Raw genomic sequence first — 18,979 nt, 5'->3', positions numbered from 1 at the left:
GAGGGCCCGGGGACTCTGTGCTTCCAGCCTTTTCTCCGTCTTCCCTCCAGCAAAACCTGGGCCGGGGGTTACCCGCGGAGGACAGAGGAGAGGTGGGATGCAGTGAGAGGGGGGCCGTTGGGCCGAGACTGGTGGGACTCGCGCGCCTCTGGCGTGGGGAGAGTAGGCAACGACTTTCAGGCCCCAGGGGAGGAAGGGGGGCTGGACATGGAAACTGGTGGGGCTCAGGGACCACTCAGTGGGGTGTTGGGACCAGAGCTGGGGTGGGGGCTAAACAGAGGATTGCGGCGGGGGTGGGGGAACGGGCCAAGGCTGAGGGCCACAGGGGACACTGAAGCGGCACGAGGCCGAAAGCAGGGTGCAGGAAAGTGGGCGGGAATATGAAACAGAGTTGGGGGCGCCAGGTCCCACATTGGGGGTGCGGAGCCTGGAGCTGATTGGGTTTAAATGGGAAGTCTCGGGCCCGTAGGGGTTGGGTGGAAGGGGGATCTGGGTCAGGGGACCCGGCGCGCGCGGTGCGCGGCGGGGCGGAGGCCGGACGGGTGGGGCGCGCAGTGCCCGCGGGCGGGCGGGCAGCGGAGAAGCCGGTGCGGGGCTCGTCGCTCCCAGCCCCCCCCAGGGCCGGGCCGGGCCGGGGGCGGGGCCGGGCGGGGCCAGCGGCGCATTAGCGCCTTGTCAATTCGGCTGCTCAGACTTGCTTCGGCCTCCCCGCCCGCGCCCAGCGACGTGCGGGCTGCCCAGCCCGCGCCCTCCCGCGCCCAGCGCCGCCGCTGCCGCTGCCCGCCGCGCGCCCCCGGCAGCGCCGGCCCCATGCCCGCCGGCCGCCTGGGCCCCGCCGCCCAATCCGCGCGGCGGCCGCCGCCGCTGCTGCCCCTACTGCTGTTCTGCGTCCTCGGGGCGCCTCGAGACGGATCAGGAGCCCGTGAGTACCCAGCGCCCTGCTCTCCCTTTCCCGCCTGGGAGAAGAGAGTGCGCCCTGGGGGCAGCCGCGGGGGGGGCGGGGAGGGAGCGCAGGCGCCACCTGGACAGCCCGGGAACAAAGGAAGGCGCCCCCGGCACGGCCCTCGGGGCGCCCTCACCTGCGGGGCGCACAGCGCAGCAGTCCACTGGCCCGCGGGTCCGGCTTCCGCGCCCGAGGCCTTACCTGGGTCGCCCGGCCGAGGACGCCTGGCTCGGCCCCCGAAGTTTCGGGGGCCGCGGCCTGGGACCCTCTGCATGCCGGGACTCGGCGGGCGCACGCAACAGCGTCTGCGGACTCCGAGCCTCGGAGACCGCGGGGCACCGCTCCTGGGCGGGGGCGCACGCGGAAGGCGCGCTGGGTGCCGGCCCCGAGCACCCCCCGGTGGAGAGATGAGCCCCACGAGGAAGGCGGGGCGGGAGGGGGGCGGCTCTGGCCGCCTGGCGCGCGGCCCGGGGTCCCCGGGGACGCGCCTCTCCGCGGGCCGGCGCCGCCGCCCTCCCCCGGCGGGACACCGTGCGAGGGGGTCCGCGGAGTCCCAGTCACCGGGGCAGCTCGGAACTGTTACCGGCCGGGCTGCTCTGGGCTGGGAGCCTCCAGCAAGAGAAATCTTTGTGAGCCAGTGGGTGAGAGGGAGAGGAATCCGGAGCCAGCAAGTCGGGGCACCACGGGCCCAGCCTTGGGTAGGGGGGCCCAGAAACCCACAGCTGGGCAAGCCAAGACCCCCGCCCCGTCGGGAGCTCCTGGCCTCGACACTCTCTGTTCCCCACCCCATGCACACCCCTTCCAGGACATCGTCTCTACAACCAGACCCGCTCTGGGACACACCCAGAGACACACAAAGACATACTGGCTTGTGGCCCGTCACCCTGGCCCTCAGACTCACACACTGAATCCCAGATGCACATTCGCACACCATCGGGGAGCGCGCACATTCCATCCCTGGCACACACACTTTCCTGGTCACACACTCATTCCTCAGGGGATATAACACAGGAGCACACATGCAGGCAAAGCCTGCCCTGGACACTCACAGTCACTCCACACACTACGTCCAGACATGCAGGTCACCTCAGGTGGACACTCACTGCTGCCCAGGACGCCCCACACTACAAAGAGCTGTCTGCAGGCTCCCTTCGGTGCTCCTCCAGAGAGGGCAGGGTCTGGGCACCCCCTAGGGGCACTTGCTGAAAACCCAGCAGTCCGGGATGCCTGGGCAGGAAAGGGGCTGCCCCAGGCCCTCTCTGGACCCCTGACGTCTTTGCCAGACAGTGGGCAGCGCCTGTGAGTGCCAGTGTTCATAACAGGCTTTGTTTCCAGCCCATAGAGCAGCAGGGAAGGTGGTGGTGGGGAGGTGGCTGTTGTACGTGTGTTTTTTCCTTTAAGGGGAAAGAAATTAAATAAAGGATTCTCACACCTCGGCAATATGTTTCTACTTACGGTGTGTCTTAGCACCTGACCAGCAGGCGGGTGGGTCGTAAAGTGTCTGCAGGTACCAGCGGGATGGGAGATGGGGACCCCTGTGGGGACCCTAGGATGGAGGCCACCCTCCTGCATTGCTTGCAGAGAATCTCACACTTTTCCCTTTTAAAACACATGGTGTTCTTTTTTAATAACGGCAGTGGCTCCAGATTGGAAAGTGGGGAAGGGAAAAACTTTTAAAGGCCCCAGCTCTGCAGGAATGGCAGGGATGTAGGATGGGAGGGCTGTCCAAAAGCCTAGCCCAGGGATCTGCTTTGGGGAGCCTTTAAGGAGGCCCCCCCAATCAGGCCAAGGGCCCCCTAACCTCAGTGGGCTCTTCCCAGCTGCTTTGCCGTGGAATGTTTGCATCCCAGTCCTGAGTGCCTTGGCCCATTATTTGGGGAGTGCACAGCCAGCCAGGACCTCAGAGTTGGGAGGGGCTGTAATCCTAATAGTTCCTAGGCACTCTGGACCTTGCAATCACATTTCATTAATCTCCCCAGCAGGTAGATATATTTACCTCCCATTTTATGGAAGAGGAAACTGAGAACAGGAGAGGGGAACCCAATTGCCTAGATGATCCATCTGGGATTGGCACCCACATTACAAAAGGAGAAGGCTTCCCTCTGACCTTTCCTGCTGGAGCTTGGGGTGGTGGTGGGGGGGGCTGGCCTGTCCAGGCCTGCCTGGCCTTGCCCTCTCGCCCTGTCCCCCGCCCAGCCCTTGGAGGGCAGCTGCAGCTGCTGGCAAGCAAGCAATGCTAGTCCAGGCCAGGTGGGTGTGGCAGAGGGGCAGTGCCCCCCGGCGAGGACCCCCCAGAAAGCCCGCTCCTGACTAGATTTTGAGGATGGGGGGGTGGCAAGAGGGATGTGACCCACCCCCAAGGACTGGGAGTGGGTCTGGGGTCCCTGCAGGCCAGGCCTGCCCGTGTCTCCCACCCTGATGGAGGTGGGGGCAGGCAGGAAGTGGTGGGTGGGCCGGGGCAGAGATGCTGGCACGCCCGAGTTCATGCAAGAGGAATTCTGAATTAGCCAGCGGCTGGCTGCCTGGGACCTCCAGGGCGGCCCCCTGGTCCCCCCCCCCCTCCCCCGCCACCCCCGCCTCCTCGGCTCTCGGCTCTGGCCCGCTCACCCGGCTCCTTCGCACGGATGCTGAGACCTCCAGAGAGCCCTGGGCCAAGCCTCAAACGCAACTGTGATCCGAGGCTCCAGCGAGATATAGCCTTCAAGCCAAGTTTGCCCTGGAAAATCGTCAGGGCTGGCCCATGGAGTCCGATCCACCCGACCTCTCCCATTTAGGGCAGTGAAGGTCAGCATAAGGCAGCCGCTGGCATTGTGTGGGGCTGAGGAGGGTTGCTTCTAGGGGACCAGGATCATCCTGTCCTCGGCGGCCATCTCAAGGAAGCTGGCTGCCCTCCCCACTGCCCCCCTGCAGTCAGTCTCTTCTAACCAGTTGCCTGGGGATCCTTTAAAAATGCAAATACCTTCCCTGTTCAGAATCCTGGAATACTCCCTGCCAGTCAGGCCCCTGTTGACCTCCCAGACCTCATTTCCTATTATTCCTGCCCCAGGACTTTTGCACTTGCTGCTCCCACCTCCTGGATACTCTCTCCTACGTATGTTTGTGGCTACTTCTTTTGTTTTATTCATGTCTCAGATCAAATGCCACCTCCCTGAACATGGTTCCTGGGCCACTGAGCTGCCACGACTGACTCGTGCTTTACTTTGTCCCTGTTCTCTTAGATACTTATTTGTTCTTTTTCCTGCTGCTCTCTTGGATTCAGGGCCCACAAGGGCTGGAGTCTTGGGTATCTTGGTCACCATGGTGCCCCCAGCTCCTGGCACACTGTAGGTGATCAGTGAATGAAGGATTGAACAAATGAATTAATGAGTCCCTACAACTGCTTTTGGTGGAGGGAGGATTCTTTTCAGAGATGCAGAGAAGTAAAGTGCCTGGACTGAACTTCCACAGTGAGCTGGAGGCATTTGAACCCAGGTCAGGCTGGCTTAAAGGTCCCACAGAGTTGTTCTTATGACAATGTTTTCACTCCTCAAACAACTGTATGTGTCTGACACCATGATGCCCACTTCCCATATAGGTAGACTGAGACTCGGGGAAGGGTGCCAGGGGTTTGGATATGAGTACCCTCTCCCTTCTCTGGCTCTTGGTTTCTCTGTGGGTAAAACAGTCTCCTTTTAGGTTCTGATCTCCCTGTCCAGAAGAGGGAGCCCTGGGCATCCCTGAGGGCCAGTGCTCAGCACCCAACTCACAGAACTCAGTTTAGGAAGTCATTTCCCAGAATCTGATTATCACAATGGTCCTGGGGACCAGGAACTTTCTTGTTCCCATTTTGCAGGTTAGGAAAAATTAGTCAAAAGGCAGAGCAAGTCAAGGGACTGAGTCAAGTCCCTTTGGATGGTGGTTGGGGACCTAGAACTTGTCTCAGGCACCTTCTATTCCAGTATAGAGCAAGACTTTGGAGGCGGATAGATCTGGGTTTGAATAGTGTACCCTTCCCTCACTCAGTGACCTCAGGCAGGGGACTTGATCTCTCAGAGCCTTGAGTTTTTTAGTCTATAAAAGGGCAGGATTTTCGCCCTGGCCGGGTAGCTCAATTTATTAGAGCATCATCCCAATAGGCCAAGGTTGTGTGTTCCCTTTCTGATCAGGGCACATGCAGGAATCAATCAATGAATGCATAAATAAGTGGAACAACAAATCAATGTTTCTGTTTATCTAAAATCAATCAATAAAACATGCTGGCTTAAAAAAAAAAAGGATTTTCATAGGGAGTCCCCCACACAGACACCTACTGTGTATGAGGCCCTCAGGATATAAGAGCAAGGACTCACAATCTTTTATTTCTAATTACCAAAAAATGAAATGAGGCCCTGGCTGGCGTAGCTCAGTGGATTGAGCTCAGGCTGCAAACCAGGCATCGCAGGTTCTATTCCCAGTCAGGGCACATGCCTAGGTTGCAGGCCATGGCCCCCAGCAACCACACATTGATGTTTCTCTCTCTCTCTCTCTCTCTCTCTCTCTCTCTCTCTCTCTCTCTCCCTTCCCTCTCTAAAAATAAATAAATAAAATCTTAAAAACAAAAACAAAAAATGAAATAATTTTTAAAAAGCAGAGAGTGTAGGGTTTGTCAGAACTATATGTAAAACAAGAGTGACTTGAATGTGAGTGGGCTTTTTTGCCTGAGGTTTGTAACCACTCAGAGCCTTGAGTAGGTCAGTGATGGAGTGGCTTGGATGAACTAACTGAACCTGTTTGCTTATCTGTAAAATGGGAATAATAAGCCCTGGCCAGGTAGTTCAGTTGGTTAGAATGTCATCCTGAACAGCTAAGGTTGCGTGTTTGATATCGGATCAGGGCACATACAAGAATCAACCGATGAATGCATAAACAAGTGAAAAACAAGTAGGTTTCTCTTTCTCTCCCTATCTCCCCTTCCCTTCCTCCCTCCCTTCCTTTCTCTCTCTAAAATTAAAAAAAAAGGGGGAGGGGGAAGATAATAGTAAAGAGCGCCTTTGCAGGATTGTTGTGAGTCCTGGAGGTCCTAGCACGGCGGGGCGCAGGGCAGTTCTATCCCAGGCCTGATAGGCCCTCTTCTCTGACCCCAGACACAGCTGTGATCAGCCCCCAGGACCCCACGCTCCTCATCGGCTCCTCCCTGCAGGCCACGTGCTCAGTGCACGGGGACCCACCAGGCCCCACCGCAGAGGGCCTCTACTGGACCCTCAACGGGCACCGCTTGCCCTCTGAGCTCTCTCGTGTGCTCAACGCTTCCACCCTGGCTCTAGCCCTGGCCAACCTCAATGGATCCAGGCAGCAGTCGGGGGACAACCTCGTGTGCCACGCCCGAGATGGCAGCATACTGGCGGGCTCCTGCCTCTATGTTGGCCGTAAGTGGCCCCCAGGACACTCAGGGGTAGCTTTTGGGGGCAGCATCTCCCTCTGGAGAGGGGCATGAATCATGGGCTCTGGCCCAGGGCTGGATGGGGGGCATGGACGCTTGCATGGGTTGAGAGGTATAAGCCTCTAGGGTGGGAGTGAGTGTCTGGAGAACCCCTCCTTTTGCCCTGATCCCCAAGAAAGCTCTTGCAGGGGGGTCATGACAATATCCATCCTGCCCGCCCTCCTTCCACTCTAAGGTGGGGACTGGCTAGCAACCAGCAGCTCCTCTGCCTGTCCTCAGCCAGCCTAGACCCTCAGCCCCTGCACCCCCTCCTCAGTGCCCCCAGAGAAACCCTTCAACATCAGTTGCTGGTCCAAGAACATGAAAGACTTAACATGCCGCTGGACGCCGGGGGCCCATGGAGAGACCTTCCTCCACACAAACTACTCTCTGAAGTACAAGCTGAGGTTGGTGGTGGCCCTGGATGACATTTGCCCCAGACTGGCTATGAGGCCTTTATCAAACCTGTCCGCCCTCTCTGAGCCCCATGTCCCATCTGTATTCTCGTGCTGCCCTAGTAAGTGTCCTCACTCCCCTTCCCCCTGCAGGTGGTATGGGCAGGACAACACGTGTGAGGAGTACCACACAGTGGGACCTCACTCCTGTCACATCCCTAAGGACCTGGCCCTCTTTACCCCCTACGAGATCTGGGTGGAAGCCACCAACAGGCTGGGCTCGGCCCGCTCAGACGTGCTCACACTGGACATCCTGGATGTGGGTGAGACACCCCTCCGGGTGCATCCTGCCCCCGACCAAGCCCAACCATGGCTGCATCTCTGGTCCAACACTGATGGTTGGAGTACCCATTGATCCCTAGCCCCTTGAATTAGCCAGGATATTTCCACTCTGAGGAGAATACCTGGCCTGGCCCCCTTCTCCGAAGCCCAGGTATGCTGGAGGGCCCCCACCCCTTGCCTGGGAGGGGATGCCCAGGTCTCAGGCACCCCAGGAAGCCACAGCCTGGAGCTGGGGGTGGGGGGTGTTCCAGGCAGGAGGCAGGAAATGGATGATCTGCAGCAGAATTGGGCCTAATCTAATTAGGGTGTTTCTCAGCCCTGAGCAGGCCTGTGCCTTAACCCTTTCGGCCCCTCTCCAAGGCCTCAGGGGGAGAGCCAGCTCTCCCTCCTTCCCACAGGGCTCCCAGAAGGATCCCAGATTCCTCCTGGCTTGGAGCCACCCCTACCCCAACCTGCTTCCCGCTTGCCTCCTGAAGTCTTGAAGCTCCAGTGGGCATGTTCTCAGCTTAAGTTGTCCCTCTGCACCCAGCAAGGCTGTCATAATGATGACCTTTGTAAGGTGGGAAGGAGCTGGAGGTGAGGGATGATGGCCCCCTGGACTCCTGGGAAAAATAATAATAATATCAGCTAGGCAGTGTCTGCTTTTGCAGAATTCCCTGAAGATAGGATTATGTTGCTCCTGTCACAGATAATAATGGTGATAACAGCTAACATTAATTGAGTGCTTCTAGGTGCTGAGTGTTTCCCGAATATTGTCTAATGTAATCCACCCGTTTTCGAGGGGGGCGGAGTGGGGAGAACGGAAGCAGGTGCCACCTAAGCCATGTGCTCTGGGATTTGAATCCAGTTAGGGGCCAGCCAGGTCAGAGGAGCCTGCGACTAAGCCCCGCCCCACCCTGCTCCGCAGTGACCACGGATCCCCCGCCGGACGTGCACGTGAGCCGAGTAGGGGGCCTGGAGGACCAGCTGAGCGTTCGCTGGGTTTCCCCGCCAGCCCTCAAGGACTTCCTCTTCCAAGCCAAGTACCAGATCCGATACCGCGTGGAGGACAGTGTGGATTGGAAGGTGTCCGCCCCCCTCCCCGGCCCCGCCCTGGCTCGGGCCTGACCTGCCCTGACCTCTGACCTTGCACTTGCTGCCCAGGTGGTGGACGACGTGAGCAATCAGACCTCGTGTCGCCTGGCAGGCTTGAAGCCAGGCACCGTTTACTTCGTTCAAGTGCGCTGCAACCCCTTTGGCATCTACGGCTCCAAAAAGGCAGGGATCTGGAGCGAATGGAGCCACCCCACAGCCGCCTCCACCCCCCGCAGTGGTGAGCACCCCAACAGGACTGGGGGATACAGTAACAACCCTTAATCAGCCTGGGCTTCTGTTTTCTTGTTTTGTTTTGTTTTGTTTTTCCAGGAGAACAGAGATCTCAAACTGGTGGCCCCGGGGCCAAATTTGGCCCCTGAATCTATTTTCTTTGACCTGTCATTTGAAACACACACACACACACACACACACACACACACAACTTTGATTTACTTGCAGACATTTAAAATCAGGAAGACATTTAAAATCACATATCCTAGATGCCCTAGGAAAATTTTCTAGAAGATGTAACAGGACATAGCCAGTGTTGTTTAATAGCCCCTATCAGCAAAGGCTGCCCCTTTATGCCTGGTCCTCTCTCTCCAGTTGCCTAATCCCCAACTGGCCCTTTTCACCCACCTGTACCTCCTCCCCATCCCCTAAGGGCAAGTGAGTTTGAGACCCCGCTTTCAAGGTTCATGGGCTGCCAACTGTCCCTCTGATGGGCCTCAGTTTCCCCTTCTGACTCAGGTAGAGGGCTGGGGATGATCAGAGAAGCAAAAAGGGTCTGGCTTCTCTTGCAATCTGGGGTTCCTCTTAGCCCAGAGACCTTCATTCTCTCTTTTGTGAAATGATATGAAATCTGTTACTTGAAATGTCTGGCTTCAGCTTACCCATCTGGAAAGTGGGGACGATAATGACTTCTGTCTCAGGCTGTTGTGAGGTGAGATGCAATGTGATAACCTATGGAAAGTGCCCTCATAGTGAGCACCACCTAAGCCTCCCTCCCCCATGGTTTCACTGAAAGGGTGGCCTCCTTTTCTCAGGTGAGGACACTGGCCCCAGGAGGTTTATCCAGCCCCCAAAGTCATACAGGAATCTGAACTCAATTTGCTGGAAGTCCAGGCCCAGGCTCGCTCCTGGGATGATGTGGAAGCCAAGGCCCAGAGAGGGTCTCAGAACCAGGGAGGGGCAGAGCCTAGCTCAAGCCAGCTAGCTCCCCAGCCCCCATTGTGGGGCCCTCCAGGTTCTGGGGTGGGCGGAGCTAGCATGACTGGGAGGGGCTGAGCCTTGGCCCCTGCTCGTGCCCAGCACCTGCGATTCTTGCATGGGAGCCAGCAGGCGGCTGCGTCTGCAGAGGAGGCTGGGGAGACTGGGGGAGGCCAGCAGGGGCCTGGGCTGTGCCAGGGCCTGTCAGCGGGTCCCCTGTGTTATTTATGACGTGAGGCCGATGTCCTTATCCGCCGGCCTGTTCGGGGCTGGCTGAGTTGAGCAGCTGTGCCGGCAGGCGGGCCTCCCATCTGGCCCTCCCACCCGCTCCCTATCCCATTGGCTTAAGCTCCCAGGGGCTGTCTGTCACTCTGTCACTCTCTTCCTCTCTCTCTTTCTTCCTTTCTTGGTTTCGATCCCCGGGCTTTCTGTCCCCCCACTTTTTCCATACCTCGTCCTCCCTTTGAATTTCCTTGTCTGACCCTCATGGCCTTGGCCTTCCCTGTATCTCCTGTCTCTCTTTGTCCCCATCTCTCAGTCTCTGCCTCTGTTTCTCACTCTCTTTCTCTGCCCCCTGCTTTTTCTCAGCGTCTCATCCCTTGGGCCTTGACCTCTCACCTTCTTTCCAACTCCTTCCACTCACACCTGGCTCAGGCCACAGGAATCGGGTTCCTGGAGGAGATGTGGAGGGGAGGCCCTTCCTTTCCCAACCCCTCCACCTCCTCAGGGGAGCAGCTGGGCTGCTGGGCTGGGCGGTGGGGAGGACCCTGTCTGGCCTCATGGAAATGGGGGGGGAGGTCCCCGAGGGAAACGCAGTCCGCCGCGTGGGGACCCTCCCTCTGCTGCCCGCGCGCGCCCTCTGTCGGGTTCGCCCTGACGCTGCCGCTCCGCCCTCAGAACGTCCGGGTCCCGGCGGCGGGGCCTGCGAGCAGCGGGGCGGAGAGCCGAGCTCGGGGCCGGTGCGGCGCGAGCTCAAGCAGTTTCTGGGCTGGCTCAAGAAGCACGCGTACTGCTCGAACCTCAGCTTCCGCCTCTACGACCAGTGGCGAGCTTGGATGCAGAAGTCGCACAAGACGCGAAACCAGGTAGGAAAGAGGGACCCGTGGGCGAAGGATGAGGGGTGGGGCGGAGAGGTAGGTTTGCAGCCCCCAGACACCGCCTCCTTCCTTCCAAGCACAGGACGAGGGGATCCTGCTCTCGGGCAGACGCAGCGCGGCGAGAGGTAAGGGGGGCCCAGGTGGATGGGTGATAGGAAGACAATGGCCCTTCCTGGTGGCTAATAGGCCGTGGGCCTTCAGTTTTATTTACCAGCATTTACTTAGCACCAACTGTGTGTCTGGTCCTCTGGCTTTTAGCCTAGTAAGAGCACCGAACTCCGTGAAAATGGGCAAAGTGGAATGTCATCCTCAGGAATAAATGAACATACTGGTCCAAGTTAGCATGTTTCAGCACCTACTGCATGTGGCCCTTTGCCAAAGGCTTTACCTGCAGTACACCCACCCCCTGGGATGGATAGATAATTTCAGATGGGGAACCAAGGCCCAAGAGAGGCAGAAACCCTGCCCAAGGTCACTCATCTGAAAGTGGTGGGGCCAGGAACTGAACTGGAGGGCGGGTGGGAGCTCCTCAGTCGCTCTGCAGTGCTGGCCCGTCCCAGGCTCCCTCCCTGCTTAGCCTGGCTTCCCCTCTACCTACAGGTCCTACCAGATAAACTCTAAGGTCTGGAAGCTGCCCTCGCCTCATGGAGACCCAGGGCCAGACACCCAGGCTGGGGCCACCTCTGTACCCTCACTTCATGGTGCCTGAACACCCTTGGCAGGAGCTGGAGTGGGCACTGAACTCCAGGGATCACATCTCTGTCCTATATTCGAAGCCACCCTTGGGTCCACCCAGTGGTGGGGTGTGTGGGGGTTGGCTAAGCTGCCCAGAACCCCTGACAGGGTTGAGGGTGAAGAGGAGTCATTACTTCTCTCACCCAGGACCCCACCAAAGAATCTTTTTAAATAAACGAGCTACTTAGGTGCCCTGATTGTTAAGGTGAGTTTGGGGCTGCAGAGGCCTGGGGTGGGAACTGTAATGGAGACATCAGGATACTTTATGATTGAAATCCTCACCTCCTAGAATTTCAGACATTTTTCTCCCCAGGATTAGAACCATGTTTCTAAGCTCCTTGGAGAGTGATTCAAAACACCAGAATTTGATCAGTCTGGTAGAAGGGAGTCTCCCACCCGCCATCCCTGCTCCTGTAGGGCCCTCTCACCAGGTATACACACCCCAGCACCCCAGAAAACAGAGACAGTAGAGCAGCTGCAGGTGAAGGGTTCTTAATTTGTGTGAGGTGTGGCGACCTCAAGGAGGGTTAACAGCCCAGTGGGGCTCAACCCCAGCCAGCTAGCCATCAAAGCTGGGCGCCCGACCTCTTTCCCATGTCTGACCTCAGCTGGTCCCTGGGGAGTCACCATCACTCAGCAGATTCTGTATCAAGCCTGAGGTCCTAGAGAAACTCGCTGGCAGCTTCCATGGTTTTAATTACCCTATAAGAGTGAATGGGAACTATAAATAAAACCCAGATGGGGCAAATTAGCCTCCACTGTGCAGTTCTCAGCGGGCTGTGGCAAACTCTGGGCTCCCCTGCCTGCCACCAAACCTCTAGGCACCATTAGTTTTCAGGAGGGCCATTTGGGTGCCTGGGAATAGGGGTGTTCCTGTAGGTCACAGTGGGCAGAGAGAAAAGGTCATCTTGGGTGAATGTATCCTATCAAGAGGGTGCATAGTATTACTGTAGCGGAAGAAGGGGTGTGCATGTGTGTGCGCTGGGGGGTGGGGAAGGGCAGGAATGTACAGGCATGTGTCCAGTGGGGCCTAGGTGACGTGTCCAAGCTCCAAGTCCAGCTGTGTTAGCAGGATTTGTTTCTGAGATGTACAGCTGTCCCAGAAATGAATAGCAAGTCTGGTGTGGAAATGGAGGGTGTGTGCACAGGGGGAATGTGCTATATCTGGGAGCCACCAGATGCAGACTCCAGTGTGCAGACCCCTTTGGGTTGTGTGCAGGTCCAGAGGGTCTGATGGTGTCAGCCCTAGGGCACACCTGCCTAGGAGTGTGTGCCCAGCCCATGCACAATAAATCTAGCCAGGCCACTGGTAGGAGGCACTCACTTCATCATCAGCCAGTGCAGCTGTAGGGTGTCCTCTTGCCCTGTCAGCTCTGGTGCCCCCGTGATTGCAGCAGGGCCACCTGGTGCAGGGGCAGGGTAGGAGGGGCAGCAAGGAGGATATCACAGCAGGCAAAGGCTACTCCCTGCCCCTCCATATCAGAGAAGAGACACCAGAAAAGCAGTGAAGGGGTGGGGCCACTGGTAGGGAGTGGCAAAAGGTGCTTTGTGTTGGAGCCTGGGATTCAGTTAAGAGGGACTCCTGAGGAGGGGGTAGAGTAGGCAAGCCCTAGAATCAGCACAGAGTGCCCTGTAGCCTGCACTCACATAGCGGTGGTATGGGACTAGCAGTCAGCTAGGTATTGGTCGCAGGGACAGAGTAGTTGGAGGCTCATGGTCTTGTGGGCGAGACAGAGCACTATAATCCCAGGGTGGAAGTAGGCCGAAAACCTAGACCAGGACCCTGATCTTGGAAATGTGATGGCCATGGAATCCCATGTAGAGTGTGATATGGGCGTGGCTTCACATGGACTTAGTCTGGGAATAGTGTATTTCAGAGGGGATTGCCTGGAAAGGAGTAGTACACAGGGCCTTGAAACCCTAGGGCAAGAGTAGGCTCAGAATTTAGGTGAGGGTCTAGGGTTACTCTGAGGGGAGTAGGGGCCTGAAAACCACCAGGCAGTTGAGGACTGGATCTGAGGCATTAAGAGCCAGAGGGGAGGAGCGTTGTGGGCGTGGGGGCAGGTCATCCAGGGCAGCATTAATGTAACCCAGTGGACAGGTGGGGACCAGGAGGCCAGAGAATCTCAAGTGAAGTCTTAGAGGACGAATGGGGTGGGGTGGGTAGGGGTGGGATCTGGGGCTGCAGGGTCGGGGGTTTTAGTGGACGGGAATCTTCTGGACCTTTGCTTGAGGGCGCAGAGTAGGCCCAGTAGGCCACAGCAGGAGAGATTAGGCTTTGGAGTAGCCGGCAGCGGCAGGTGGTGAGGGTCTGCTACAGCAGCTGTAGGCTGCACACATGGTACGTAAGCAGCCTCTGTGCTCTGGGGCTGGCCAGCTCAGCCTTCACCCCTAGCACCTCCCATGAAGTGGCGAAGGCCTGGGTCACTTGTGCACTGTGCTCCAGTAACGCACGAAGTCGTATGTTGGGACACTGCTCAGGTTCTGGCTGTGGCCTCTGTGGCTGAGGTGGTCCTGAAACTATACCTCCCGAGTCTCAGGCCCTGCACCAGCATCGGCTATGTGAAAGCCACCCCGATAAAGTGTCTGGACCCGAGTATGGAAGACTCGCCGATTTCTGCAGAGGAACTAGGCCCAACTCTGCGTTTGGGGTAGAGATGCCCTGAGGTGTGCATCCTGACGTACCCTGGGTCCCCTCAAAAACCCTGCTCCACCTCTGTCAAAGCCGCTATGCTGGGACCCACCTGCATCCTCGGGCACACCTACCTCTGATGCAAGCAGACGGCTGAACCCTTCAACCCCAGCTCACCCCAGTACCAGCACTTACTCCTCCAGCTTGCAATTGGTGGATGCACTGCACCAGTGTCCAGATGTTGGAGGGAGGTATAAAGCCAGAGCACTCGAGCCCAATCACCTAGTCCTCGCCCTTTTCTGCTCCGCCCAGGTTCACACAGAGCCACAGGGTTCCTCGAATTCTGGGGCTCCTCTGGCTGACACAACTTTGGGTATAAGGACAGTGGGCGCAGCCTTGGATCATGACTGTGCAGCCCTGTCCACCAGGACGTTGCTCTGCTAGGCGCCCCCTACAGAGGGCCGCAGTCTGGAGACCCCCAGTCTGCAGCCCTCCAAACAGGAAACCTGGAAATTGGGGAAGACCAGGCACTAGGCACCCCTCAACCCTTGCTCTCGCCCAGTGCTTCTTTAGTTTGTCCTTGAGTGTATGTCTGGGTATAGAAAGACTGTCCCTCAGTTTGTAGGCTGCTATATGCTTACGTCAACAACGGACCTTTCACACACATTTAGTCCCCACACAAGGAAAACTGTTGTGCCATACAATGCACAAGGTTGTGACAACTGGGACTTCAACTCTGACTGTATCAAGACCTCAGAAATGATCTGAAGGGAGGAGCCTGGGAGCAGGGGTGAGGTGGCTTCCAAGCTTTCCACTGGTGACCATCCACTTAGAAATGAGAAGTTTTCTTCAGGGGTTGAAACAGGACCATTAAGATGGTGGTGGCCTGGCTTACAGAGGAGCAAGTGTAGTTTCACAGGGATGAAACCAAACTGATATGGAAAGACTAAGATTCCAGCCTTTAGCCGGCAATGCAGGTTTCGGCTAATCTTAGGCTCTTTCCAGGACTGGGCTGCCACCTACACCAAGCCCCAATTGTCCCCCTAAAACATGGCTTTCTCAGGGTGTCCAATGAACAGCCCTCATCCAATTTGCCAAAGCATCAGTCTTTAAAAAAAAAAAAAAAGCCTACTCTTTCAAAATCATTGTTCTCAGGCGGGACACTTGTGCTTCTAGATCAAAAATTAAGAACAGGTATTTACTACTATGTAGGGATAGTTCTACCAGCCCCTAGCCTGAGGTCTCCATTCCCATTATAGATGACAGAACTGAGATGGGTGGGCTCCCTAGGATACATGGAAGAGGGCCAGGACCACAACCCATTTTACAGATGAAACCCAAAAGGACAGGACTGCCAAGGGCCCTGCAGAATCAAGTGACATGGAGTCCAGTACCTAAAGGAGATGGCCACTCCTTGCAAACCTTCCCCACTGGACAGACCAGCCACATGGACACCAGTTACTGCTCCAGTCAATGAAAGGGAAACTTTATTGAGGCCCCAGGGTCACAGGGATTAGGCAGAAGACTGCCCTATAGGCCAGAGGAGGTGATGGAGGGGCCTTATTTAACCTTCTTCTTGGGGCGCAGGTTGTTGGTGTGACCACACTTCTTCTTGCGGCAGTTGACAGCACGGGGGTGCAGGCGGGCATAACACCTGCACGGGGGGAGGAGAGACTGGTCAGGGTACCCGACCACTCTCCACCAGGGCCAGCCATTCCCAACCCCAAGCCTGCATACTTGCGGCAGATCATCTTGTCACAGTTGTACTTCTGGGCGAGCTGGCGGAGGGAGGGCTCGATGATGCCACCACGCAGACGAAGCACCAAGTGCAGGGTGGACTCTAAAAGAAATGAGGATTGGGGAGAGAGAGTGACTCAGCCTGGGCCCAGGACTTGGTCCACAGGTACAAGGTGGAGCCTTCTGGTGCCCTATAGACCAGAGCTGCTCAGGTCTAACAGGTACATGTCAGGTTCCTTTGGGAGATGGCCACACCAGCCCTCGGGGAGTTTTGAGGCTAATAAATGCCAACAGTGGTGTCCAGCTGGCTTCCCAACAGGTAAGGTGATTTCTAAGTGGCATGAGGGTGACACTTTATTTTTGCTAGGCAGCATAAAGCTTGACACTGCCAAGAGTGACACTGATTTCCTTTGTAATAGTTGCCATGTTTAAAAACAAATGAAGGCAAGCAAGAATATGGGAAACCACTGCCATTTGGAAACATAGGTACCAATCATGAGATGGATTCCAGGGATGAAAACAGTATCTTGCTCAAGTCTCCCCAACTTCCTGTGATCCTGGCCTTAAGGACTACCCCACCCCTGGTGTCAATGCCCAATCTTGGTCCACAGATACAGGGCAGAGCCCTTCACTGACCTGTAGACCAGAGCTTCTCAGGTCCGATGGGTACTCGTCAGACCCAGACTGGTGTAGGGAGATGGCCACACCAGTCCCCAGGGAGTCTGGCCAATAAATGCCAACAGTGGTGTTCCTGGCTGCCCAACAGGTAGGGGGCCCCTTCATGGGGCCCTGTCCAGCAAAAACACACCCAGTACCTTTCTGAATGTTGTAGTCTGAGAGAGTGCGGCCATCCTCCAGCTGTTTGCCCGCAAAAATCAGTCGCTGCTGGTCAGGTGGGATGCCTATGGATCAAGACAAACTCAGTTACTGAGGCTCTGGCAAGCCTTACTGGCAGCTCTCCCTCCCCCACAAGACTTCTCCATCATTAATCCTGTCCTGGATGGAGTGCCAGCTGGTCCAATCCCCAATTAGGGGTGTGTGAGAGGCAACTACACGTAGATGTTTCTCTCTTTCTCCCTCCCACTAAAAGTAAATAAATTAAAAAAAAAAAAAAGAAAAAAAAAACCCTAACCTCTCAAAAGGGAAACCCAGATAGAAATGACAAGATGCCTTCCTGAGATTATACAGAATCATCGTCAAGGCCTCAGCACCCAGATCTGGCCCAACTTACCCTCCTTGTCTTGAATTTTAGCTTTGACATTCTCAATGGTGTCACTGGGCTCAACCTCAAGGGTGATGGTCTTGCCAGTCAGGGTCTTGACAAAGATCTGCATCTCTGTGTCTGCTGGGGAGGCTAGGACAAAGTAGTGAGTACTGCAGGACTGAGCATCTTGAAACTGGGCCCTGACTGCCAGTCCTGTCCATGGTGATCCCAACTGCAGGCCCACCCCAGTGTCTGTTTGCTTCCATCCCTCCAAGTCTGCAGATGCAATGAGAAGCGTATGTCCTGGGTACCATCTTGACATTTTCCCCAAGTGTTATCTCGAGGTTCCATCAATCCATCCACCTCCCTCCCCTCCTCCAGCCCCTGGATACATGTGATCCACAAAATACCCTTCCTTAAGCTTGGGTGGGAATCCCACCTTTGTAGCCACTCTAATCCCTCTCCTCTCCAACTCTAAGCTCATACTCACTTTAGCTTCCTTCTCAGTTACCCCCAAACTTCTCAGACCACACCTCTTGCCTTTGTTCCAAACTACAATTATCTGGCAACCACGCACCACATACTTATTTACACAGGCCATTTTTTTCCACTTAAAAAAAAAAAAAGCCTACAAGATGAATACCTCTACTTACAGACGTGGAAAAGGAGGCAGGTTGAGACCCAGCTCGGGAAGTGGGAAGGGTTTAATACTTTTAAAAGGAATTGGCAGTGTTTGGCAAGGAAAAACGTTTACATGCTTAATATCCCACCCCATTAACTCAGATCTGCCCAGGAGACCCATCTCCGCCCCGAGACCCCGTCAGATAGCTTGGGCCGGTGGCGCGAGCAAGACGTTCTCTTTCCAAATCAGGTTCGTCTCCCGGGGCCCCGTCGGGGCCTAGAATTCAGGCCCAATATGTCCTGCTTAGCTGACCCGCGGAGCCTGGCCCGCACAAACCGACTTGAGCTGCCCCCTCCGCTGCCCAGGCCCCCGAGTTCCCCGCTGCCTCCCGCTTGACCCAGGCCTAAAGCGAACCCGCACGGACGCCACAACCAACGCACTCGGCCGCCTCGTTGAGAAGAAAGAGGGCGGCACAACCGGAAACCGCCAAATCGCCGCCGAGAGCGCCTGCGCACCGAGCACGATGCACGCATACGTCACAATTCGCGACGCGCGTAGTGCCCCGCCCCGCCGCCATGCTGTGTGCTGGCAAACGAAGCCGCCTCGTCTTTGGGCGAGCGTGCCCTACCTGCTTCCGACTGTGAGCTTCCGCCTCGGTTCAAGTGCGAAGATTGCCATACCTTACCATGTTTCCACCCGCTGTCTCTGGGTCGGCTGAAGACGGCACCTTGTGGGCGCTCGAGTACTTACTGGGTAGAGCAGGCTCTTTTGTGCTAAATCAAAGGCATTAAACAGAGGGTCTACGGGTTCGGGAAGCGGGGGTGTAGTAGACAAGGTAGGAGGAGGCACGGGACCCCCGGGAGCCATCTAGGCACCTAACATCCAGAGTTAGTTATTCTAAACTTTCTACTGGCTGTGCACAGATTTGGGGTGGCGCGCGGGGAAGCTGAGAGAGCAGGGGGGCCGGTGCATTTACTCAAGAAAATGGGGTGGGATCAGGAGACTCGTGGAAGGCTAAAAAAGTAGCAGGCGCATGAAAGAGGCGAGAACCGAAAAGTTACTTGTAGGTTTGGCAGCGTACCTCTTTATTTCCTTGAACTCTTACCGTTACTCCTATGGACCAGGCAAAACAGACACTGTCAGGTCTGGGAAGATGCCTTTAATAACACAATTTCTAAGTGCTTCAAAGATGAAAGGACTCGTGAGTTTCTAATGGGGAGGCGGACCCAGCTCAGAGCCCTGTAACTGAGATCTGGAGGAGTTATTCAAGGAGGTAAGGCATCGATTTCAACTGGTGCCACAAGAATTTTTAAAACATGCAATACCTATTTAGTCAGGGGCAATGGCTTCGTTCCCCTTAGATTGTCAAATAAAAAAAAACAATAGACAACACAATAGCTGTCCAGTGTGAATGAATCAAAATTGCATCTTTTTTTTTTTTTTTGGTCAGGCAAAAAAAATACGTATTTTCTGATGTGTTGCACAATTTTAGTAATTAGTTTATGTGAGCCATGAAATGAAAAAGGTTGAAAAATCACTGAGGTAAGGGAAC

General features: G+C 56.1%; 3 protein-coding genes across 8 annotated transcripts; 1 reads left to right on the top strand and 2 right to left on the bottom strand.

The window, feature by feature from the left end:
* The first annotated feature begins 726 nt into the window (after positions 1-726).
* Positions 727-11,441, top strand: CRLF1 (cytokine receptor like factor 1). Of its 2 annotated transcripts, none has more exons than XM_045853197.1 (9): positions 727-922; positions 6,046-6,327; positions 6,658-6,787; positions 6,929-7,098; positions 8,025-8,182; positions 8,261-8,429; positions 10,298-10,485; positions 10,580-10,622; positions 11,098-11,441. In XM_045853197.1, the coding sequence occupies exons 1-9, from the start codon at positions 811-813 to the stop codon at positions 11,109-11,111; spliced, it is 1,266 nt and encodes a 421-aa protein (XP_045709153.1). In that variant the 5' UTR covers positions 727-810; the 3' UTR covers positions 11,112-11,441. The 2 variants fall into 2 exon arrangements, with proteins under 2 accessions (XP_045709153.1, XP_045709151.1); XM_045853195.1 differs by having other exon boundaries at positions 10,575-10,622.
* A 420-nt stretch (positions 11,442-11,861) lies between these two features.
* REX1BD (required for excision 1-B domain containing) lies at positions 11,862-13,982 on the bottom strand. Its single transcript, XM_045853632.1, is given in 6 exon segments — positions 11,862-11,934; positions 12,557-12,635; positions 13,228-13,247; positions 13,551-13,662; positions 13,665-13,746; positions 13,977-13,982. Coding segments are annotated over 6 exon segments (372 nt in total).
* A 1,340-nt stretch (positions 13,983-15,322) lies between these two features.
* UBA52 (ubiquitin A-52 residue ribosomal protein fusion product 1) lies at positions 15,323-17,965 on the bottom strand. Of its 5 annotated transcripts, none has more exons than XM_045853285.1 (6): positions 17,842-17,911; positions 17,449-17,515; positions 16,833-16,955; positions 16,417-16,503; positions 15,602-15,704; positions 15,323-15,518 (listed from the first exon to the last, which is right to left on the bottom strand). In XM_045853285.1, the coding sequence occupies exons 3-6, from the start codon at positions 16,933-16,935 to the stop codon at positions 15,425-15,427; spliced, it is 387 nt and encodes a 128-aa protein (XP_045709241.1). In that variant the 5' UTR covers positions 16,936-16,955; positions 17,449-17,515; positions 17,842-17,911; the 3' UTR covers positions 15,323-15,424. The 5 variants fall into 5 exon arrangements, with proteins under 5 accessions (XP_045709241.1, XP_045709238.1, XP_045709239.1 ...); XM_045853282.1 differs by having other exon boundaries at positions 17,459-17,515; positions 17,842-17,909; XM_045853283.1 differs by lacking the exon at positions 17,449-17,515 and having other exon boundaries at positions 17,842-17,965.
* Positions 17,966-18,979: the final 1,014 nt, after the last annotated feature.

This window comes from Phyllostomus hastatus, unplaced genomic scaffold, assembly GCF_019186645.2.
Source record: "Phyllostomus hastatus isolate PE091 unplaced genomic scaffold, TTU_PhHast_1.1 phas_contig_98, whole genome shotgun sequence".
Classification (NCBI taxonomy): Eukaryota; Metazoa; Chordata; class Mammalia; order Chiroptera; family Phyllostomidae; genus Phyllostomus; species Phyllostomus hastatus.
Note: the sequence above shows the minus strand (reverse complement) of the source record. Positions and strands in the feature narration are given on the sequence as shown.

Bases quoted from the DNA above. Each gene is read 5' to 3' on its own strand.
- UBA52 (XM_045853283.1), bottom strand. From the start codon at position 16,935: ATGCAGATCTTTGTCAAGACCCTGACTGGCAAGACCATCACCCTTGAG. The intron at 16,504-16,832 runs GTAAGTTGGGCC...CTTGATCCATAG, and splicing joins TAAAATTCAAGACAAGGAGG to GCATCCCACCTGACCAGCAG. The intron at 15,519-15,601 runs GTATGCAGGCTT...CCCCCCGTGCAG, and splicing joins GACAAGATGATCTGCCGCAA to GTGTTATGCCCGCCTGCACC.
- CRLF1 (XM_045853195.1), top strand. From the start codon at position 811: ATGCCCGCCGGCCGCCTGGGCCCCGCCGCCCAATCCGCGCGGCGGCCG. The intron at 6,788-6,928 runs GTTGGTGGTGGC...TTCCCCCTGCAG, and splicing joins TCTCTGAAGTACAAGCTGAG to GTGGTATGGGCAGGACAACA. The intron at 8,183-8,260 runs GTGTCCGCCCCC...CTTGCTGCCCAG, and splicing joins AGGACAGTGTGGATTGGAAG to GTGGTGGACGACGTGAGCAA.